Here is a 24,495-nt window from a genome sequence, read left to right as displayed (position 1 = left end):
GGGAATTAGAGCTCTAGGACCCGTAAAAATGGGAAAGGGAAGAGGAAAAGAAGTGGGTTGGTCAGAGGGAGTCTGGAAAGAGAGGAAGGAAAAACCACAAACAGTCCAGCCAAACAATGAGAAGTGAGAGACAGCCTCCCACAGTCGATCCCTCCCGGGTTCTTGCTCGCTCCAGTTTTGGAAGCTTTCCAGGTAGACTCTAGTGCGGTGCACCTGCCCCTTGATGCTGGGCCGGGACAGCTATTAGCTGGGGCGGGCTGGGAATGCCTTTCGGCGAGAGCCACCGCCCTGGCGGGGTGGTGGGGAGATCGCAGGGAGGAGTCACCGGGCGTGAAACGGAAAGACTACATCTCCCAGGCCGCCACGCTTTCCAGCTGGAGTCTAGGGCGCTGACTGCTCCCCAGTTTCCGTAGGGAAGCGTCGGGCTACTGCAGCTATTGTGCGTCGCGCCGTTGCCCTCCTCTTCCCGCTTGGGCGTCTTTGGAGGAAGGCTACGTTTCATTGCCGTCCCGGCTTAACCCTTCCGGAGCTTAACAGGACAGCAGGCCGGCTCCCTTGGACCAGGAAGAATTTTGGGAGACGGAGGACTCTGGTAACGAGACCCTAGGGTGCAAGTAAGATACAGTTGAAGGAACCCGAGTCCCCAGGCTCGGTACGAGGGCTTCACCGGGGCAGGGCGGAGGCGCTGGCTTTAAGAAGGGGGAGGGGACAGTGCAATTAGGGTTGCCCGCGGAGTTCGGCAAAGGAAATCTTCAGCTGGCTCCGCAGCTGGGAGCAGGGAGAGGCACCTCCCACCCCCGGCGCTCACCCCCGCCCACACCCTGGGCGGGCTGAAGTGTCACGTTTGCAATTGCTCAGGAAGGATCTGGCCGGTCTCCGGAGGAGAGCTGAGCTGCAGTTTCTGTCGCTGGTCAGGGGGGCGATGACTAGGGGGCCAGCTGCTTGCTAGGCAGCACCCCGCCGGGATCCGACTGCGTTAGTTAGCCCTCCCAGTCACCTGAAGCAATCGCCAGGCCGCCCGTTTCCGGTACAGACCAGCCAGCTGTCCGCAGGAATCTCATCTGAACAGGTACCTGTCCTCCAAAGGGAGGGAGGCTACAGCTTCCTGAGCGGGTCCTGCACTCTGCGCACCCCATCTTCTCCCTGTACTGTGCCACTGATGCTCTTGGTCTTTGTGTCTTTCCTCTCTCCTTCCAATCCCCGCCATCAGAACCATGGGGCACCCCCCGCTGGAGTTCAGCGACTGCTACCTGGACAGCCCTGATTTCCGCGAGAGGCTCAAGTGTTATGAGCAGGAACTGGAGAGGACCAATAAATTCATCAAAGACGTGATCAAAGACGGCAACGCGCTTATCAGCGCAATGAGAAGTAAGTGGAAGGCTTCGATGAGCAGTTTCCTCGAGTCGGTGGCTCTGGCCTTTGAGCTCTTCCACACCACGGGGAAAGGGGGGATTTAGGGTGATTCCCAGCCCAGGTGTCTGAGGCGAATGGGTTTCCGGACACTTTGGAGTGGGGTCAGTAGAAGTGAAAGGTGGTGGCTGCAACTAGAATTGGGGCTTTTCCCTTTAGTGTCCTTGGCTTTATAAGACAGGATCTGTAGCTGTCCCAGGGACCGTCTTGTTCTGCAACTATCCTTTCTTGTCAGACTGTTGTTCCGAAGGGACAGTCTGCTTGTACTGTCAGACATGTTTCTACCCATGTATGAGGCAGAGGGACATCCAAGCTGACTGAGGAACTGCCCTAGGACCTCCTAAAGAATTGGGAATTCAGGCCAGCAGCTTGAGTCAGGGTTTTGTTCCTGCCTGGCCTCTGGTTGCTATAGGTAAGTATGGGGGCAGTAAAAAAATTTCAGATGGCAAGTTATTTTCTAAGGAAAGCACCTTTGCCCCAGTGATTTTTTTTCTTTAAGTTACTGAGTTATGGTTCTGGTCAAGGTCGGTGTAAGTTCAGAATTATTAAATGACATCACATGCCACTGAATTCTCCTCGAGGGTGGAACAAAGACCTGCCTAGTCCCTGGCAGGAGGAACCCGGTCCCCTGGGAGCATAGTAGAGAGCTCAGGTTGGGAGTCATCTGGTTGAAGGAAACTCACCTAGCTTGGCTTTCCCAGTGGTCACGGTTAACAGCTGTGGGACCCTCCCCTGCTTCCCCACTGTGTATGGAGTTTTTATTTCTGCTAGTTGGCAGAAGGCTTGGAGTAGGAGAAAGAATAATAAACATCCCCAACAAGAGTGCAGGCAAACCAATCCATTGTGCCAAAGTATATACCCAGAAGAATGGAGGTTAGTGAATGGGTGGATATAATTCATTTTTTCTCTTCTTGGTTGAAAGATGATTATGAAAAATAAAGTCAAAGTCACTGGCAAATATATTCTGTATGCCTATAACTTTTTTCTGAGTGGATTTATCCCACAAATACTGTGTCTGGTCCAGCGTGGGGACCTTAAGGCAAATGCAGCCAACCAAGAGCAGAGAGAAAGGCTTGGGAGCCGCAGCGCAGGGGTGTTTGTTGTGTAGCTCTCCTGATTTGCCCCTTGGAGTCTGTGCTTTCCCTGCATATGTTGTCTGCCCACTTTGGTCAGAATAGAAGTTTTCCAAGTTCCTGCTGGTTGTTTGACTGAATTTGATCATATAATGGTTTGTCTTATTGCAATCTGAACAAGAGTAAACTCTTGGCAGCACCTGAAAGATGGGGTATTTGAAATGCTGATCCTTAGAAACTTTAGGCCAGGCTTTGGGGTGTGTTGCCACTTAATAGAGTTCATTGAGAGGTTAAAGATATGCAGGTTGTGCCACAAAAGTAGTTATAAAGGTGGGGGTTCCTGAAAGGAAAAGGGGGAATGTTTGGATTTTCTTTTTATTTACTTGTTTCAGTAAACTGCTTGGTGCAGTATTCATAGTCAAATGAAGCTCATCTAAGCCCCTGGAAGGGACTGGCTTTGTGAAGTGTAGGGTAAGCTGAAAGTGTTTGTGCTAAAAAATGAGCAGCTGAGGAATATCAGAGAGATTAGGATTCTTAAGAGAAAATAAACAGTTCAATAAAATGTTTGAGGAGGGGCAAAAGTTTTCTAACGAGGGGCAAGTTGCGGTTTTTATTCTTTCCTTTTCTGAGATGAAACGTGGTAAGAGTCAACAATTATGCAGGCTTAAACCTTTGCATATGGGCAAAAGATCCAAGAGTTATTTTGGTTCAGGGGGCTTCTTGATATTTATGGTGGTTTTCCCTTTCTGAGTATACATAGAAAGTCAAAAATAGGACAGTTAGGAAGTAAAACCCAGCAGCTAACCCACACTCCATTTCTTTCCTTTAAGTTGCATGATTCTAAAAATGTGATTAGCTAGAGGCAAAGGCGGGATGTTTCCCACTGTCTTGACCACAGTAATGTTTATACTCCCACTCTGTTTCCTCACACTGGGCTAGCTGGGCGACATTTTGAGAGTAAGTGAGGTAGATGCAAAACAAAGGTATACTTTTGCTTTGTGTGGAGGAAAAAGGAAGAGAGAGCACTGGAAGTGGATTTAGAAGACCTGGGCTACAATCTTGGCTTCACCATTTTGGGATAAGAAGGCACAAATCATTTACTTCATATATAAAATGGGGGTAATTATACGCACCTCACAGAGTTGCTATGAGGCTCAAAGGAGTTAATGGATTATGAAAGTATTTTGTAAATGGAAATGGCTAAAAATTGTAAGTTGTTGATAATACATCTTCAGGTTAATAATGTATCTGCTGGTGAATGTGTACTTTTCGGTAGATTTCTAAAGGGAAATACATAAGCAGAAGTAGTTGGAAACATATTTTTTGCTGTCATCTTGTTGGAAAATGGCATTCCCTACATTGGTGTGTCTCAGCAATTAATTTTGTATATATGTGTGTGGATTCATTTTGTCATTTGGAGTCTGGCATTAAAAGTAAAGAAGAATTATTGGCACCTTTTTATTTAACTTATTAAATTGATCATCAAATCAACTGGCTAGTGTTTCTAGGAACCAGTGAAACCTAGTGCATCATGCCACAAAAACCAGCTGCAGTCTTTGTTAAAGTTGTTAAGCTAGTTGGAACTTGATTTCCTGCTTGTGTCTGATTTTGTACAGAGCTCTGGATAAGGTTTTAGTCACAACTGTGTATGATGATTAACTTATTAAATATAGGTCCTGTTTGGATATTTAGATTTTCTTAGATCTGTGCTCAGAGGTAAGTGATGTTATGAATGATATTCAATATGTCTTCCTTGGGAAAGTGATTCATTCCCTCCCCCCCTTAAATGTGATCTATTCATAATTGTTGGAGTACAAAATGGTGATTATAACTTAAGCCAGTGTCAAATAAAAACACTGGCATTCTGAAAGGTGAATATACTGCACACTTTTCTGTTTGTTCTTTGTTTTTATATAGGCAGCTTTGGTCCCTGGTGTTGTTTGAATATTTTCTACACACTTAGGCTAGGTATTATTTAGAACAAGTGATATAGTCTCTGCTTATATCCCAACACAACATGATACACCTAATAAATGTTATATAGTTCAGTGAACACATATCATTCATTCCATAAATACTCATGCACATACTAAATTCAAGCCATTGTTCTCAGGGCTGTCACAGATGTGACAGAGTAAGTCACAGATGGGATCCTGCCCTCAAGGAGGTCCCAGACTAGTAGGGGAGGTAAGATATATGTAGAGATCACCATCATATAAGGTAGTAGATATGGATCAGAGCCATAGAGTGAGACCGGTGGACACCATGGTATACGACATTAGAGGGAGAGGTCATTTCCCTGTGGAAGGACAAGGAAAAGCAAAGGAGGAAGTAGCATTGTAATTGGACAGAATTAATAACACTTATCACTTGTTTAGTTGTTCCTATATGCCAGGAATTAAAATCTTGTAAGAGCCTTATGAGGCAAGGATTATTATTCCCACTTTATATATGAGAAAACTGAAGTTCAGAGGCGTTAAGTAACTTTCTCAACTGATAAGGGCAAGAGTGAATTAGAGCCCAGACCTGACTCTAAAAGCCCTGCTTATTTTACTGCATGGAACTGTATTCAGGACAGGGCATTTCATGTAGTAGGAATGACATAGAGAATGTAAAAGAATAGCAAATAATTCAAGTCATCTGGGATATATGGTACAGGAAGAGAAGTTTGGGAGATAAGGTTGGAATAGAAGGTTGAGGTCTTGACTGTGCAGGACCTGTTAAGTACTTCAGACTTTTCTTTATAGGCAGGGAGTATTAAAAACATTTTTGGTAGGAGAGAGACATGGTCTGAGCTGTGTTTTAGGAAGATTCATCTGAGAGTGATGTGTAAGATGTTCCAATTCTAAACAAATATTTGTGACTTTTTAGCAGTTTATTAGGAACTTTAAATTTTCTTTGATATAGCTCAGGGGTCAGCAGACCTCTTCTGTAAAGGGCAATATTTTAGGCTTTGAGGGCCATTCAGTCTCTGTGGCAATTACTTAACTGCCGTTGTTGTGAGAAAGCAGCCATAGGTAATACGCACATGAAATGAGAGTGGCTGTGTTCTAATAAAACTTTATTTATTGACATTGAAAAGTGAATTTCACATAATTTTCACATCACAAAAATATTGTTCTTCCTTTGAATTTTTCAACTGTTTATAAATATAAAAACCATTCTCAGCTCATCTGGGGCGGGGGCATACAGAAATGGCTGTGGGCTGGGTTTGATTCATTGGTTGTAGTTTGCAGACCTCTGATATGAGTAGTTAACCTAAATGGATTTTTTTATTGGTAAGGCAGTGAATATAGTTATTGCTAAAACATAATGCCATATTTCACATTTTCCATCAACTAATTTTACTCTGGTGTGCTGCTACTTATGCCTGTTCTGGATTCAGGGTTTGCAGGCCCAAATGCTGTCAGTGGCCAAGGAGAAAACAGAAAAGCATGAAGCTATTGGAAGTGGGTTAATAGGGCTGGAGTGATTGGGGTAAAATACAGCAGCCTCATCCCATGTAAAAAAGCCTTCGCTTTCTTTAAAAATGTGATAGCTAAATGAAATATATTTACAGCCTGGATTCAATCAGGTTGCAACTCCTGAGCTAGATGATCTATTTCTAACAGTCTAGGAGTCTTGGATTCTAATGGGCTAGGAAAATAGAAGGTGATAGTCTCCAGACAGAGCTTTCTCTAGGGAAGCACACTAGATGCTGCAAATGAACAGAGGCAGAATGATGGTATAGTGGGAAAAAACCCTAGACATGATGGGTATGGTGATGGTTCTGCTACTAATGGGGTCTGTGACCTTGGTAAGTCATTTGCTGGGGCCCTTGGTGAGGAGCCCAAAGGTAAGGGTGGGTAGGGGATCTATAAGCCCACTTTCAGATCTAACATTCCATGATTTTTTTTCATGCATATTGTAGTTTAACCATTTGGGAAAGGAATGAGTAACCTCATTATAGGATCTTAATTTATACCTACATAAATTTTTACATTATATTAGTATATTGACAACATTAATTAAATATAAAAATTTAAACAAAATTTTAAAATAGCCTTTCAAAAACCAAGGATAACATACTTTATATGTATGTATGTTTATATGTATAAAACAGATGTCAGAAAAAAGGAATTTTATCATTAAGCCCACACATACACATGCACAACCACAAATACACAGGCTGTCTTGGACTAATGAAAACTTATGTCTTAAAAGAATGCAAAAATGTCACTTTCTTACATTCTATACTTTTAAAGACAAGAGTTTTAGGTGTTTATGTTAAGGTTACTTTTTAGGGTACCTTTTCAGCTCTTGCTTTGGCAACCGGAGCACCTATTTGGTAAGTAATTGCTTTCCTGAAAGGATGGGTCAATTCCATCTTTGAGGCAAATTTGATATTGAATATATTTAGTGGAGCCATCTCTAGCTTTGCACACAGGGAACCTGGGTACTAGTTCCAACTGTGCCACTTCCTAGCTGTATGACTCTGAGTAAGTCTTTAGTTTTGCAAACCTAAGTTTTCCCATTTCTAAAATTAGAAGTTTGGTCAGTGAGCTTTAGGGTTCCTCCTGGCTTTCTCATTCTGTTTTCTGGGCTGCCACTGTCTTGCACAAATAGTCAAGCAACCTAAATTGATTCCATCGTAAACTTTGGAGCCAGTTCATCTTTACTCTGGGAGAGCGGGCAAAGGGAAAATCCAACTGATATGTCCAGTGTGAGTAGATGACTTGAATCATGCTAGCCTATTTGATTATCTGCTTGGTGAATGCTTCTTGAGAGGTGCCAACCTGGTGCCCTTCAGTTCTGTCCTGAATAGCTCTATAGTGAGGGAGACCAAAGCTTTTAATCCCTTTGGACTGAGTGTAGTGCTATGGTGTGCAGGGAGGAGTTGGTGATATAATATACATTCTCAGTCAACAGATATCCTGTCATTATCCTGGTGATAGTTAATCAGTGACTTGGAGGACATGAAGTTGCAATCGGCTCTCTGTATCTGCAGGTTCTGCATCTCTGGATTTAACCAATGGGGGATCGAAAATTCCAGAAAGTTCCCAAAGCAAAACTTGATTTACCACATGCTGGCAACTGTTTACATAGCATTTACATTATATTAGGTATTATAAGTAATAGGAGGATGTGGGTAGGTTATATGCAAATACTACACCATTTTATATAAGGGACTTGAATATTTGTGGATTTTGGTATCTGCAGGGGTCCTGGAACCAGTTCCCCACACATAATGAGGGAAGACTGTATTTTAGATATTCTGTAGAGTCGCTCAGATCAATGTAATGAGTATGTCGTATGGTACTGCTGTTAGTAGATATGAAGCAGTGTCAAATGGAATTTGGTGGAGGCAATATTACCATATTCATAGAAGGTCCTCAGAAGACTGGATTCCATAGTAGCTGGACTGGAGTGCTGTGGGGACTAGGGTGGAAAAGTGAACCAAGCCAGCCTTTCAGTGTGACCATTTACGAGAAGCTGGTAGGTTTTTTTCTTTTTTTTTTTTTATGGATGGTGAATGGTATAGGGTTAGGGTAGGGAAGATTATGGCTTGATCTTCTTATTAAGAAAAGTTTTTCAGAGTTAAGAATTATGAAGGAAAATTACTTTTCAGCTTCATTTTTATAGCATCATTTTTTAAAAGCATAACCCAAAACTTCTGTTTAATCTGGCACCTGCTTCTCTAATCAGTAACTGTAGAAATTTCCTAAAAGCCCACGATGATCTGGAAAGATACATGCTTTTCCAGGAGAGTATCCTGGAAATCTTGAGCTGATTTTTTTTCTAGTGGGGTGGAGGGCCCTCATGATACGTTATTGGGCTTGCATCAAGTGCTAAAGCCCTACACGATGTAAAAATAATTAATTTTAATTCAACAAGGATTTATGAAGCACCCACTATGTGTCAGACAACTGGGCAACTGGAGATATAATGGTGAATAAGGCTTATATGGACTCTGCCCTCTTGGAGCGTACGTTAAACATCTGATTACCCACTTAAATAATTTAATTACAGTTGTGAGAAGAGCTATGAAGAAGTTCAGGATATGATATATATTCTATCACATGTTATAAAGTGGGTCTTTGTGGGGGGAAAAATGAGCTAGACTGTGAGGATGCAACTGTCCATAGGAAAAAAAAATAAACTGAGAAGGAAGAGTTCCTAAGTCAAAGCTATCTGTTTTACTACTGTGGTAGTTAATGGCCCTGATAATGAGCAAGATTCTTTAAGTGAATGGAGAGTTTGTCAGAAATAGGGTGTAGTATATCTCCTGGGGTCTTTGGCTGTGCTGTGTGGCTTGCAGGATCTCAGTTCCCCAATCAGGGACTGAACCCAGGCCACAGCAGTGAAAGCCCAGGATCTAACAACTAGGCCACCAGGGAACTCCCCTCCTTCTTCTTTTATAAGTATATTAAAAACGTCTTTTGAGTAAGTAACACATGAACATGGTACAAAATTCAAAAGGTCCTCCTCCTGTGTCCCAGTTCCGCAGTTCTTCACACTAGAGGCAACAACTGGCAACTTTTTGCTTATCTTTTAAAAAGACTTTTCTTGGTGCTTTTTTCAACTTCTGCTTCCACAGGAATGTGTTCATTGTGGGCAAATTCTCAGCCACACTGGGGCAAGATTTCTTTAGGATTGTACTTGGAGCGAATGGTAAAGACCTCATAAAATCAGCTCCTCCATAAAAGCAAAAAGGACACTGGCAAAAATTGTCAAAATCAACTTTTTCAGAACTCTGTAAATTAACCAAAAGGCTTGCAACAATCTGAAGAATGTTTATTGATGGAAACATGTTGAACCTTTGTAACAGCAGGTTTTGTGGCATTTTAACTTACCCTGCCTCCCATTCCCTTCTCCAGAGCTTTGTGGTAGCCTTGAAAACCCACAGCCCCATAACCATAGTAGCTGTGGAAACCAGTAGCCTTTAGCATCTGAGGGAGAAGAATGGGTTTGTAGTTCCTCAAAAACTCACAGACCTATAGTCTTGTCACTATCTAACCTGTCTCAAAGCTACCTAGGAAAGCCCCATTCACACAGCTTCTCATTACTTCATCTGATTTAGAGCTAGCTCAGTGGGAAAAGTTCTGACCCCGAGGTGTTTAACATCACAGGTGACTGAGACTGAGACCAGTCAGGGCAAGCAAAAGCCTGGCCAAAAACATAAAAGGGGAATGAGATGTCTACTGGGGGCTTTGAAAAGCTCTGACATATTCCAGCAGATCTAGAAGGCCATGTGCATGCCCAGGGCTGTGCATGTGCCTAGAAAATACCTGAGAGGGCCCCAGTTTCTCTCCTATGGCTGAACTTGAGGCAGAGTTATAAACTGCTTGGCTGAGTGTTGAAGAAATGACCCAACATGCACACAGAACCCCTCAGAAAAAAGTGGAAGACTTAATGGTTCAAGACATTTAAGGAGATCTCTGAACAGCTACCAGCTGGCTACTAAACTAACCAAGCAGAGACTTTAGGGGCCACATACTACAAGGAATACAGACATTATAGAATTTGTCCAAGAAATATGATAAACAGCAACAAAAACAATGACAAAAACAACAATAACAACAGAACCTGGGGGAATCTGATTTCCAGAAGTACCACATTACATTGTCTAAAATGTCCCATTTTCTACAAAAAATGATCAGATATGCAAAGAAACAGAAAAGTATGGTTCATACACAAGAAAAAAGATGTCAGTAGAAACTGTCCCTGATGGAGCCTAAATGTTGGAATTTAGACAAAAAATTAAATCAGCTAATATAAATATATTCAAAGAACTAAAGGAAGCCATGTCTAAAGATTTAAAGGAAAGCCTGAGAACAATATTTCACCAAAGAGACAAGGAAAGCCTGAGAACAATGTTTCACGAAAGAGACAATATAAAAAGCTAAAAATTATAAAGAAGAGCCAGATAGAAATTCTAGAGTTGAAAAATAAAATAACTAAAATGAAAAATCCATTAGAGAGGTTCAACAGCAGATTTGAGCTAGCAGAAGAGTCATAGAACTTGAAGATAATCCAGTCGGGGATTATCCAATCTAAGCAAAAGAAAGATAAAAAATGAAGAAAAATGAACAGAATCCCAGAAATCGTGTGACACCATCAAGTGTATCAACATATGCATAATGAGAGTCCCAGAAGGAGAAGATAGAAAAAAGCAGATAGAATATTTGAAGAAATAATGGCCAAAACTCCCCCAATTTGATGTGCAACACTAATCCAGATCCAAGAAGCTCAAAAAACTCCAAGTAGGATAAACTGAAGAAATCCATACCTAGATACATTATAGTCAAACTGATGAAAACCAAAGACAAAGAGAGAATCTTGAAAGAAGGAAGAGAAAAACAACTCATCAGGTGAACAGAACCCTCAATAGGATTAAGAGCTGATTTCCCATCAGAAACCATGGAGACTGGAAGGCAGTGGACTGACATATTCAAAGTGCTGCAAGAAAAATAATGTCAATCAAGAATTCTTTATTCATCAAAACTATTCTTTTAAAACAAGGGAGGGACTTCCCTGGTGGTTCAGCAGTTAAGACTCCATGCTCCCAATGCAGGGGGCCCGGGTTCGATCCCTGGTCAGGGAACTAGATCCTGCATGCCCACAGCTAAGAGCCTGCATGCTGCAACTAAAAGATCCTGCATGCTGCAACTAAAGATTCCACGTGCTGCAACTGAAGATCCCACATGCCGCAACTAAAAGTTCCTGCATACCACAACTGAAAAGATCCCACATGCTGCAACTAGAGATCCCACATGTCACAACTACAAAAGATCCCACATGCCGCAACGAAGATCCCGCATGCCGCAGCTAAGACCTGGTGCAGCCAAATAAGTAAATAAATAAATATTTTTTTAAAAAAAGGGAGAATTAAGACATTCTCAGAATTAAAACAAAACAAAACAAAACTGAGAATTGGTCACTAGCAGAACTGCCTTACAGGAAATACTAATGAGAGTCCTTCAGGATGAAATGAAAGAATGATGTATGGTAATTTAAATCTGCACCAGTAAATGTAACTACATAGGTATATATGAAAGACACTATAACTCTTTGTTTTTTAGTAACTCATTTCTTCTCTAGTTGGTTTAAATGACAGCTGTGTTGTGTAATAGTTATAAAACTGTTGATCTTATGATATATAAAAATGCAATATACATGCAATACAGCACAAAGGATGTGGAGGAAACAATTATATTGTAACAATGTTTCTGTATGCTTTCTAAGTTAAGTTAAAATTAATCTGAACCATATTGTAATTTTAATCTTGAGGTCAGCCACTAAGAAAATAACTAAAAAATATATAGTGAATGAAATAACATGAGAATCAAAACAGTACATTAGACAATATCTACTTAACACAAAAGGTAGTAATGGAAAAATAGAGGGAAAAGATGACAGCTAGAAAACAAAGTAAATGGCAGACATAAATCCTATCTTATCAGTAATAGTAAATGTAAATGGAATACACACTTCAGCAGAAAGGCAGAGATTGGCAAAGTGGATAAATTGATCAAAAATGGATTAATTGATTGAAATATGTGCTGTCTTTTAAGAGCCACATTTTGTGTTCAAAGACATAAATAGGTTGAAAGTAGAAGGATGGAAAAATATACCAGGCAAATAGTAACCAAAGAGACTTAGGATGGCTATATAAACATCAGACAAATTATATTTTAAGACAAAATTTTTATGACATTCAAACAAAAACATTTTATAATGGTAAAACTGTCAATATATCAGCAAGATATCAAGTTATAAACATATACACCTAACAACAGTGCCCCAAAATACATGAAGCAAAAGTGGGCAGAATTGAAGGGAGCAATAGGTAATATAACAGTAATAGTTGGAGACTTCAATACTGTACTTTCAATAATGGGTAGAACTACTAGACAGAGCTCAGTGAGTAAATAGAGGAATTGAACAACACTATAAACCAAGTAGATCTTCTACAGACATCTGTAGAACACTCCACACAACAGCAGAATACACATTCTTCTTAAGTGCACATGGAACATTTTCCAAGACAGACCCTCTGATAGGCCACAAAACTTGCCTGAATATATTTATTTATACAAATTATGTTCTGTAGCCACAGTGGGATGAAATTACAAATCAATAGCAGAAGGATATTTAGGCAGTTCATAAATATGTGGAAATTAAATATCACACTCCTAAGTAACCAGTGGGTCAAAGAAGAAATCACAAGGGAAATTAGAAAATACTTTGGAATGAATAAAAATGAAAACACAATGTGCCAAAACTGATGGGATGCAGCAAAAGCAGTGCTTAGGGGAAAATGTATAGCTTTAAACACCTATGTTAGAAAAGAAGATCATAATTCAATAAGCTGACCATCCACATTAAGAAACTAGAAAAAGAACAAACGAATCCCAAAGCAAATAGAAGGAAAGAAATGATAAAGTTAGAGTAGAACTAAATGAAATAAAGAATAGGAAAATCTATTTTCTCTATTTAAAATAAAGAAAATTTAAAAAAAATCAAGATTTGTTTTTTAAAAATAACAACATTGAGAAACCATTAGCTAGACTGACAAAGACAAGAGAGAAAAGACTCAAAATATTAAAAGCATGAATGAAGGAGGAGACACTACTACCAAACTTACAAAAGTAAAAAATGAATAAATGGGAATACTATGAAAACTGTATGCTGATAAATTATATAATTTAGATGGAATGGACAAATATCTAGGAAGACACAAACTACCAAAATTGACTCCACAATAAATGGAAAGTCTGTGTAGACCTATAACAAATAAAGGCATTGAATTAGTAATCAAAATACTACCCACAAAGAAAAGCCCAGGCCTAGATGGCTTCACTGGTGAATTCTTCCAACCTTTAAAGAAAAATTAATACCCATCCTTCTCAAACTTCCAAAAGTTAGAAGAGAACACTTCTTAACACATTTTCTGAGGCCAGTAGTATCCTGATACCAAAACCAAAGATATCACAAGTAAACTATTGACCAAATTCCCTTAAGAATGTAGATGCAAAAATCCTCAACAAAATACTAGCAAAACCAAATCAAGCAACATATAAAAAGAGTTATACACCATAACCAAGTGGAATTTATTCCAGGAATGCAAAGTTAGTTTAACATCTAAAAATCTGTCAGTGTAATAGTATATATAATATACCAAATAACTAGAATAAGGGAAAAAACATTATTATATCAATAGATGCAGATATTTTTAAAAGTCCGCTACTTTATTATGCTAAAAACACTAAGCGAACTAGGTATGTCAGGTTAGTGATTGTCTAAGTTTGGGGGAGAGGATCGGGACATGTTGTGACTACTAATGGGCAAAGGATTTCTTTTTGGGGTTGTAAAATTTTTCTAAAATTAGATTGTGATGTTAGTTGCACAACTCTGTGAGTATACTAAAAACCACTTAATTGTACACTTTAATAAGTGAATTTTATGGTATGATTGTGCTTGGAGAAACAGAGGTGCTTGGTTTATGTACTGATACCTTCCTTTGGCTCTTCCTTATAGAACAACAGAACTGGGAAGTTGTTTAGAAAGCTTCACATCCACTCTGTTGAGTTTATATCCAGGGAAAGGAAGCCAAGAGAGAGAACTGACTCTTCCAGGGATCTAGAGCTAGAGTCTGAATTGGGACCAGAATCAGATTTTCTGGTTTCCCATTCCAAGGCTCTTTCTGCACTGTACTCTAAAGCAGGTACCTTGCATTAAAACCGTGTGGATGTTCTTTATTGGGGCTGGGGGTTCTTTTGTTTGAAGTGGCCCAGTTGGCAGTGAAGAACTGTGCTAGTGGAAAGTTTCCTTTCATTCTCTTTCCTCCATTATCATGGCTGGGATCAGGTGGTTTCCGTGTTGAGCAATCTAGCCCCATTTTAATTAGGGCCTGGTTATGTTTTATTTTTGTCACAGAAGAATGACAGTATATTACATCTTGGTGGTGTGCCACCTGTCCTCTTTGTTTCCTGCTCCAAGAACCTACACCAGCTGGTTGGGCAGTTCCAGAGGCCTCCCCTCTTCTCTGCTCATCTGTTGACTTCTTACGGCAAATGCAGCTGCTTTTCACATAGTGGATAGTGTATATTGGGAAATATGTGGCGTTACTAAAGGGTGACAAAGTCCTCCCCCCATATTATTTTTATCCCTAGGCACCATGGAATTTCTCACTAGTGGCAAGCAGTAGGCCTAGCACTATAGTACCGTATTAGGAACGTCAAGGCTGTTCTTTGCAAGAGGTTTTCATTAAGGACTTCCCAGAAGCAGGAGGGCCACATTTCAGCTTCCAACTCTCTTTCCAGCACCAGGCTCTCGTGGAAAAGCCTTTCCCTGTGATTGGAAAAGTATGTATTATGCATGTGGCAGTTGACAGATGGAGACTAATCCTGAATTCATCCATCCTGAATTCATTAGGTGGGGGGAGGAGGGTGGGTAGCAAGCCAGCGAGGTGTTTTATAGCTGCCCCTTACAACTTTTGCTTAAAGCAGGAAAAAAAAAAACTGGAAAGAGAGTTCTGAAGAGAATGTCTCTGTCACCATTATCACCATGCTGAATTTCTCTTGTTCTTAACATGGGAAATATTGATATCTTTCCATATTTGGTTTATCTGGAGTGATTTGTCTTCTAGAATCCAAGCCCAGTGTTTCAGGGTTTTTGGAAGGGGTACCAGTGTGCTAATTGGGTAACAGCTCAGCCAGGGAGTGTATGGCTGCACCAGCAGAATGAAAGGGGAGGGAAAGCTGGGGTTTCTTGGCATTTTGTTTGCGTTTTCTTTGTGAAAAGCAGATGCTGTTTAACTGTTCCCTTTTCTTTTTGATTAATGGGCAGTATCTTGCTGGGAATGGACTCATAGAGTTCTAAGGGACTTAAGAGGACATTTTGTTTAACTCTTCCATATTTCAGATGAGGAAACAAACCTAAGAGGGGTTGTTCCTTGTCCAAGGTCACTGAGACAGTTAATCACAGAGCCAGTACGGGAACCCAGTAATCAGTCCCACTCTTGGGCTCTGTGCAATGTCACTGTGCCTTACGAAAACAGTCTCTACCCTTCACCAATCTCTTTTTGCTGAGCCAGTGATTTTTTTCAGAATCACTTTCAGCTTGTGAAAGAAAAGAATTGTTTTCTCTTCACTGCCTCTGGCCAAGAATGCACCTCCAGTGTTGGTCTGAAGGCAGCCAAGCATTTCACAGACCTGCAGGAATGGAGTAGGGGAAGGTCAGGAAATCTGAAGTCACTGCTGTACTTTTTCTGGTTGGCCCTTGCCTAGTAGGAACTTGATGAAATAGAAGATCAAGAGACAGACCTTCTATAATAGAACACTTAACCCTAGATATGTGGAATTTAGAGAATGCAATTATGAATGAGGAAGAAGCAACTCTAATACAAATTGAGTTGGGATTTAGGTTTGGTACTGTTTGTGCTGGGCAACAGCAAGGCTGGGATCTGTGAACATGATCTCACTCAGGTTGACCAATTACCTGGATGCGGGCATAGATATAGATATGGGCATAAGCTAATATTTACAGAGCCCTTTATAATATACAAGGCACTTTCACATACATTATATAACTTAATCTGGGAAGAAAAGTGTTATCTCTATTTTATAGATGAGGAAACTAAGGCTTACAGAGTTTAAGAACTTTCATGCTACTAGTCAATAGTAGAGCTAAGACTTAGATTTTCTGAATATTTCCACTGTTCCACTTTGATTTTATTTCCTTTAATGATGAAAGAGAATATAAGTGCTGTTCAGAGGAACAGGTAGTTCAGAAAGTAGGGTTAATGAAGAAGAGATATGGGGTCTTCTGTAGAGAAATGGGAACAGCCATTAGTACGCATCTCCACAGGAAGTGGCCATTAGGAAAGGTTTGAAAGCTGGAGAACAGCAGTAGAGGAGTGGGTAGCTAACAGGACCGATACACCAGAGCTTGTGGTAGAGTTTCTGGCGTCATCAATCTTGGGCTATTCTGTGAGCTCCTGTGGAGAAGACTGTCTAGACCAAGGTAGAAGCCTTAAAAGCAGAATTCTCTGAAGCCAACGGAGGTGGCTAAAAGGAATTAGGGAAGCTTCATATTGTGATGAGGGAGAGGGTGACCCTAGGCCTTTTTAATTACATCTTTAGGATGGAGAATAAACCTAAAAATTGTAAATTAGTTAACAAGGAAGAAAAATAGGGGCATATTTTAATAGGCTGCTCGGTTTTTGATTCTGAAAGTTTCATAGGTGGTACAGACATTATTTAGCCCAAGTTATCTGTGAATGTTGAATTTTGGGGCTAATACACATCTTGTTTAAAACCAGTTTCATTCTTAGATGGAGTTATGTGTTTGCACTGATGCCATACATAATACTGCTTCATAAAAATAATGAAAGTATAACATCTTTCTTAGTATTTTTCAGTTCACCAAACAGTTTGACCTACAATCTCAATTTGATCTTTAACAACAACCCTATGAGCCAATCAGGCAGGGTACTATTAGCGTTCCTCTTATGTAGGTGAAGTAACAAAGGGCAGATAATGGTTTCACAGTTTTACAGATGAGGAAATTGAAAATCAGAAGTTAAGTGATTTGCTCAGAGTTACTCAGCAGTGTGTGGCAAATAGGGGTCAATACCCAGATCTTCTGGCTCCTAAGGGCAGCAAATTTTCTACTGTATTCTGTTGTATGCTCTGTTGAAGGGGGTCAGTGCTTATGCCTTGCAGGGTGAGTATGGGAGGTCTGTGCCTCTGGGCTTTCCTGTATGGTCCCTTCCTGTGGTAGTTACCTGATTCTTCCCGATGTCTGGCTCAGCTCTGACCTGGCTTTGCGCTCAGCCCTCTTCTGCTCCTTGAGCCTTTCCTCCTAACACCATCTCCTGTGCAGCTCACTCTCTGTAAAACCCTCTGTGTTGCCTGTTGCCAGTTGCCATCTCCTTCTCCCTCCCTCTCAGAAACCTTGCCTTAATGTGCCTTGTTTTTTTGCCTGGTCACCTGTCCTTGCTCTGATGACTCACCTGCCATTCTCCAAATTGTGATTTAAATTCTTTTGGACCCCCTCATGCCATGTGTTAGGCAGCCCCCATTCAAAGGAGCTCATAAATACTGGTGTGCCACGGCGATATTTAGGACCAATCCTTTTGCCTTTCTCTTACCCCTGTGCCTTTAATCAGCTTCTGCTCCCCTGCCAGTATGGAGATAATTGTCATGTTTCTTAGGCAGAGCCCATTATATAGATTTCCTTTACAGCAGGCAATTTTGCCCTAGTCCATATCTGGCATTATTACCAAAGCTATTGCTGTTGTTTTGTCAGGTCTAACAAGTCCAGCAGGATCTGGCTGATTGAAGCCTTGAACCAACCACTGGGTAAGGAGGCACTTGCTTGGCAAGTCTCTCCAGAGAGAATTCTTTTCTTTTGGTAATGGTCTCACCCTCAAGGAGTTAGTAGCCCCCTTCAGGACTGACTTTCCCAAAGTGTGGCCCTCCAGGAGCTTCTAGGTGTTCTGAAGGCTGCTGGCCAATTGTGGCTTTGATGTTTTTTATGGGATGCTGTCTGAGTTTCTGCACCAGGCAGGAATTAATAGCATGATGTTTAATAGAAACCATGTGTCATCCCACTGGCACACCAGAGAAAGTATCTCTGGTCTCTCCATTGGACAAGTAAAGATTTTTATTTTCTAATGGTGACAAGTACAAGTAAGTAGAATGGATATTCGCAGGTCTTGTTTACTTTGAAGTGTTTTGTAGCCTCTAATTTTGAGAATAAGTGATTGAAGGAAACTTTCTAGCCTTGCACCTTTGCTCTTTGTTCCTTCTCAGGAGTCCTGGGCAGGAGGGCGAGGGAAAAAGGAATAGTAACTTGGTTTCTCAAAGGGGTCTCCTTGCGTTATATGAACTACAGCAGGGGTCAGCATACTAGGGCTCATGGGCCAAATCCTGCCCACCATCTGTTTCTGTAAGTAATGTCTGTTTTTGTAAATAACATTTTATTGGCACTTAGCCACACCTACTTGTTTATATATTGTCTACAGCTGCTTTTGCCCTAAAATGGAGGAGTTGACAGCGAGTATAGCCCTTAAAGACTAGACTAGGCTGTTCATTAATTGGCTATTGTTGAGTACAGCAGGACATTGAGTTCCTTGAGTGTTCCTTGGACCTTCTTGTTGTCCAGCTTCAGCTGAGTGTGTGTAGAGAGGTATGCAAGGAAGTGGTTTTGGAAATAGCCTACTTCCTCATACATAATGAAGATTTTAGAATCCATATGGTGCTACTAGGTGTTTTCCTGTTTGAATGGGCAAAGTCTCCATTACCAGTGTTGCATCCCTTGTACCTACCCCAGGGCCTGACACAATTTCAGCTCTGGTATCAAGAAGCTATCATCCAGGGCTTGCGCTTTCCCCAGTGGCCAGTCAGAAACACACTGCTTTTCCAGTGCAGAAACAGTTTGCCCTTTTTGATTGTCTTTTGATATTTGGTCATGAACCCCTGTTTCTTTCCCATTGTAGACAGTCATTGGGATTTTTTACAAAGCCCTTGAATAGTTTATAAGCATTTGTTGATTTTGAATTTTGAACTGGTATATTAAGCCCTAAGGTATATGGTACAACTAAGTAATACATAAGTAATGTATGGCTCTGCTGGAAGGGAAACCCATGATTTCTGACGTTATTATTTATCATAAGAGATAAATAAGATAACAGGAATCTCTTTCTCTCTGCCAGATTTGGGAACTTCTGGTTCATTAAAGGGGCCAGACCAGCATTTCCCTTTATAGTTACCGATGATGTAATATACCAAGTGGTGAAGGCCACAGGACAGGAACCACAAAAGTCACAACAGGCCATGCTGTCCAGTCAGGCTTTCTCCAACTGGTCAGATATTTCACTGAGGTCTAAAGAAATGAAATGTTATGAACAGGAGTGCCTCTCAGCTTTCCTGGTTCTTATTTATTCCTTGTGATTGATTGGTATGATTCTGGTATTTTGCTATGATTATTTTGGTATGATTTAAAAGGAATTTTTAAAACGTGGCAGTTGTTAGATACAATTTCATGTTATTGGTGGTACTTTTACTAAAATGGATTAATTTGGCATCTAAAACCTAGTTTTATAGTTTTACAGGTTCTCCTATATAAGTAGGGCAAAGAGAATAAGAACTATAGTGTTAGAGGGGGTCTGGGAGTTCATGGAGTCAACTGCTTTGTTTTCCAGCCATCTAAACCAGCCAAGATAGGTAAGAACTAGAGAAAGAATGGAATTAGATTGTTGCCTTGGGGATGTTTTTCATCATTAACTTCTGTCCTTTGGGAGCACTAGAAACTAGTTAGGGAAAATATAACTTTTGGACCCCAGGGCTTTAATTAAGTCTCCTATTTTTTTTGTTTTCAATCTAACCTACATGACACTTGGGACTAAGTGGTTAAAGATATAGTCTTGGTTGAAGCTATGTTACTGAGTTTAGGTTTCAGCATATTCTCTATCTAGGAAGGAGAGCTCATCAGCAAGGCAGTATGGTGAAGCTTAGCACAGTGGTTGCTGCTGTGGGAATAAGTGTTGTCATTGGAGGAATACAGACCTGGTTTCGAATTCCATATCTGCCATTGACTAGTTGGGTGACATTTGGCAAGCTACCAGCCTCTTAAAGTCTCAGTTTCCTCAACTATAATTGGAGACGGTAATACCAACATTGGTCATTAAGTGTATTAATAAAATAACATATTTAAAAGTAACATGCCTTTAATAAGTCTCTGTTATCTAAGAGTTTTCTTAAAAAAACATATTTTTTATTAAAGTATAGTTGATTTACAATATCATGTTAGTTTCAGGGGGAAAGCACAGCAATTTGGTTTTTTATATATATATATATATATACACACACACACGTATATACACACACACACACACATAAATATACATATATATATATTCCTTTTCAGATTCTTTTCCCTTATAGGTTACTGCAAAATATTGAGTATCGTTCTCTGTGCTATACAGTTAAAAAACATATTTATGGCAATACTTGTGCCATAAATAAATTTTATCAGTAGTAATCAGCAACTTGGTTGGAGTTGCGACGTGGGTGATTTCTTGAGAATTCAAGAATACGTTTTACAAAGAGAAGAGCAAAGAATGCGTCACATTGCTTTCTGTCATACAGCTCTGCAGATACTCTAAATGTAGTAAAGTAGGGACTGATCAGAAAGCCTTCTAGGCTGGCTTATGAAAGCAGTTTCACTCACGAAGAAAATATCGGTGTGCCTGGTCTTGGTCTCTTTTTCTTTTTTTTTCTTTTTTTTTTTTTTAAACATCTTTATTGAAGTATAATTGCCTTACAATGGTGTGTTAGCTTCTGCTTTATAACAAAGTGAATCAGTTATACTCTTTTTCTATAATAACCATTTGAGAAAGATTAGCATTGTTATTTGTAGTGTCCTTCAGTGTGATGTTGTATCTTTGCTTTGATTCTACTGGCACTGAGAAAGGGAATACTAGTTAGGTCTGGTCAAAGTACCTAACACAGTGCCTGGCCCTCAGTATTCTCTAAGTATTTTATTTGAATTGAATAATGAGATCTTATTTTATAGCAGATAAATTGAGACACAGAACAGTTAAGTGGCTTATCCAGGGATTAACCTTGTGGCCTTGTCCATATGGGACCTGGTCTCCTGCCTTGGTTTCTTAACACAAATCCTTCCCTTTCCAGCCTTTCTCTTGCTCCAAGCATATTGTGCAGTGTAATGTAAAGACTTCCTTCCCCCTTACCAGCTGGTGATATGCTTCTACCTAAATTAGGAGAGTGGGTTAAAAATGCAGTGAGAGTGCCATATGGCAATTCAAATGTTTTATCTAGGATTTCAATAGTTGTTGAAATTACAACAAATAGGGAGGACTCTTTTTTTTTTTTTGTCTGTTTCATCAGAGCTGAAGTTGAACAAAGGGGCTTGGGTTGGGGTGTGGGGAAGGATGGATGGCCATGGCATAAATTTTATAGGCAGATGGTGTTGGCTTGGAGGAAAAACAAACTAACAGTGATGTGTGGGTGTGGGTATAGAGAATGTATCTCCTTCTACAGCCTGAATCTTTGAATCTGATTACATTCCCCAGGGACTTCACATTGATTAACAAAGTTCATTATTCTGATAGAGAAAGTCAGGGGGCAAGGCTAATGTACATTAGTGGAGCTGTGTGTGGAAATCTCTCCCTGAATATACAGACATCCACTGTCTCTAGAAAGCTGGCCTCTGTTTGAACTTCTCACTATGCCCCAGTTGTTGCAGAAGTAATATAGAAACCCCAGAAGAAATACGTAAACAAGGTCTATTACACACTGGGCTTAAACAAGTTGGAGAGGAATAATTTCACATTTAATGGCAGGCTGTTTGGTTTGTTTGTCTTTCCTCTCCTTTTGCTTCCTGTCTGGCGTTGAGTCACTGCAACAGCTCTTTATGATTGTAGGGAGCCTTGGCCAAGGAGGGAATAGAGCCCAGGTATTTTGATTCCTGATCTGACATCTGGACTACCTTTAGAATGCTTCTGGAACTTGTATAAATGAAGAAATGCTTTTAAGATTAATACTAGACAAAAAATAAACACTTCCACATGAAAAGCCAGCTTTAGTCGCTTAGTTGTTTTCTCCCCTTTTCAGGTCCCAAGTGCACAGCTGAGATGAGCTTATTATCTTTCTTTCTATGTACTGTTTTAGACAAGTTCTTCTCTGTTTATAAAATTTCCTTCTGATTATCAATACTCCTTGTGAGGTCAGGAAAGAGGTATGTTTAATAGAGCCTGAAAAATAATTTGAAAATTATTTTTAATTGTGGTAAAATATATATAACATAAAATTTACCATTGTAACCATTTTAAGGATACAATTCAGTGGTATTAAATAAATTCACATTGTTGTGCAACCATCACCACCATCCATCTCCAGAACTCTTTGCATCTTCAAAAACTGAAGGTCTATACCTATTAAATAGTAACTCCCATTCCTCATTGCCTCAGCCCCTGGCAACCACCATTCTACTTTCTGTCTCTATGAATTTGACTATTCCAGGTACTTCATATTATGGACTTATACAGTATTTGTCTTTTTGTGACTGGCTTATTTCACTTAGCACAATGTCCTTAAGGTTTATCCATGTTGTAACATGGATCAGAATTCCCTTTCTTTTTTAATTGAAGTATAATTGAATTACAGTATTATATTAGTTTCAGGTATATAGCACGGTGATTCGATATTTTTACACATTACAAAATCATCACCACAGTAAGTCTAGTTGCCATCTGTGACCATAGAAAGTTATCACAATGTTATTGACTATATTCTCTATGCCATACATTAATTACATCTCTGTGACTTATTTATTTTATAAGTGGAAATTTCTGCTTCTTAATTTCCCTCACCTATTTCATTCATCCCCCCACCCCACTCTCCTCTGTCAACTACCAGTTTGTTCCATGTATCTATTAGTCTTTTGTTTTGTTTTATTATGTTTGTTCATTAGTTTTGTTTTTTAGATTCCACATATAGGTGAAATCATATGGCATTTGTCTTTCTCTGTCTAACTTATTCCACTTAGTATACTACCCTCTAGGTCCATCCATGTTGTTGCAGATGGCGAGATTTCATTCATTTTTATGAGTGAGTAATACTCCACTGTATATATATTCCACATCTTCTTTATCCATTTGTCTGTTGATAGGCACTTAGGTTGCTTCCACATCTTGGCTATTGTACATAATGCTGCGATAAACATAGGGGTGCATATAGCTTTTGAAATCAGTGTTCTGTTTTTTTTTTGGAAAAATAGTGAGAAGTGGAATTTATGTATAGTATGGTAGTGCATTTTTAATTTTTTGAGGACCCTTCATATTATTTTCCACAGTGACTGCACCAATTTACATTCCCACCAAAAGTGCACGAGGGTTCCTTTTTCTCCACATCCTCGCCAACACTTATTTGTTGTCTTTTCGACAGTAGCCATTCTGACAGGTGTGAGGTGATATCTCATTGTGGTGTTGAATTGCATTTCTCTGATGATTAGTGATGTTGAGCATCTTTACATGCATCTGTTGGCAATCTGTATGTCTTCTTTGGAAAAATGTCTTTTCAGGTCCTCTGCCCATTTTTTAATTGTGTTGTTTGTAGTTTTGATGTTGAGTTGTATGAGTTTTTTGTTTATTTTAGATATTAACCCCTTATCAGGTATATTGTTTTCAGATATCTTCTCTCATTCACTAGATGGCCTTTTCATTTTGTTGTTTCCTTCACTGTGCAAAAGCCTTTTAGTTTGATGTAGTCCCATGTGTTTATTTTTGTTTTTGTTGCCCTTGCTTGAGGAGACAGATCTAAAAAAATATTGCCAAGAATGATGTAACAAAGCTGCCCATGCTTTCTTCTAGTTTTATGGTCTCAGGTCTTAAGTTTTTAATCCATTTTGAGTTTATTTTTGTAAAGTTTTATTTTGTGTATGGTGTAAGATAGTGGTCCAGATTCATTCTTTTGCATGTAGCTGTCCATTTTTCCCAACACCATTTATTGAAGAGACTGCCTTTCACCATTGTATATTCTTGTCTCCTTTGTCATAGATTGACCATATATGTGTGGGTGTAATTTTGGGCTCTCTATTCTGTTCCACTGGTCTATGTGTCTGTTTTTGTGCCAGTACCATAGTGTTTTCATTATTATAACTTGGTAGTACAGTTTGAAGTGATTCCTCCAGTTTTGTTCTTCTTTCTCAAGATAACTTTGGCTATTCAAGTTTTCTTTTGTGGTTCCATACAAATTTTAGGATTATTTGTTCCAGTTCTTTGAAAAATGCTATTAGTATTTTGATAGGGATCACATTGAATCTGTAGATTGCTTTGGGTAGTATGGACATATTAACAATATTAATCCTTCCAGTCCATGTGCATGGGATATATTTCCATTTCTTTGTATCTTATTTAATTTCTTTCATCAATGTCTTATAGTTTTCAGAGTACAGGACTTTTACCTCCTTGGTTAAATTTTTTTTCTTGAGGTATAGTTGA

At 39.7% G+C, this 24,495-nt stretch overlaps 1 protein-coding gene across 5 annotated transcripts in view; it reads left to right on the top strand.

The window, feature by feature from the left end:
• The first annotated feature begins 424 nt into the window (after positions 1-424).
• OPHN1 (oligophrenin 1) overlaps positions 425-24,495 on the top strand; it is a 594,537-nt gene continuing 570,466 nt past the window's right edge. For 2 of the 5 annotated variants that reach the window (XM_057538774.1, XM_057538770.1), the window contains exons 1-2: positions 425-1,069; positions 1,211-1,368. In XM_057538774.1, coding sequence (XP_057394757.1) covers positions 1,215-1,368 — 154 coding nt within the window. In that variant the 5' untranslated portion in view covers positions 425-1,069; positions 1,211-1,214. The remainder of the gene's footprint in view (positions 1,070-1,210; positions 1,369-24,495) is intronic. The other 3 variants (XM_057538771.1, XM_057538772.1, XM_057538773.1) reach the window with 3 other exon arrangements.

This window comes from Balaenoptera acutorostrata, chromosome X, assembly GCF_949987535.1.
Source record: "Balaenoptera acutorostrata chromosome X, mBalAcu1.1, whole genome shotgun sequence".
NCBI lineage: Eukaryota > Metazoa > Chordata > Mammalia > Artiodactyla > Balaenopteridae > Balaenoptera > Balaenoptera acutorostrata.
This window is presented reverse-complemented; position numbering and strand designations above follow the sequence as displayed.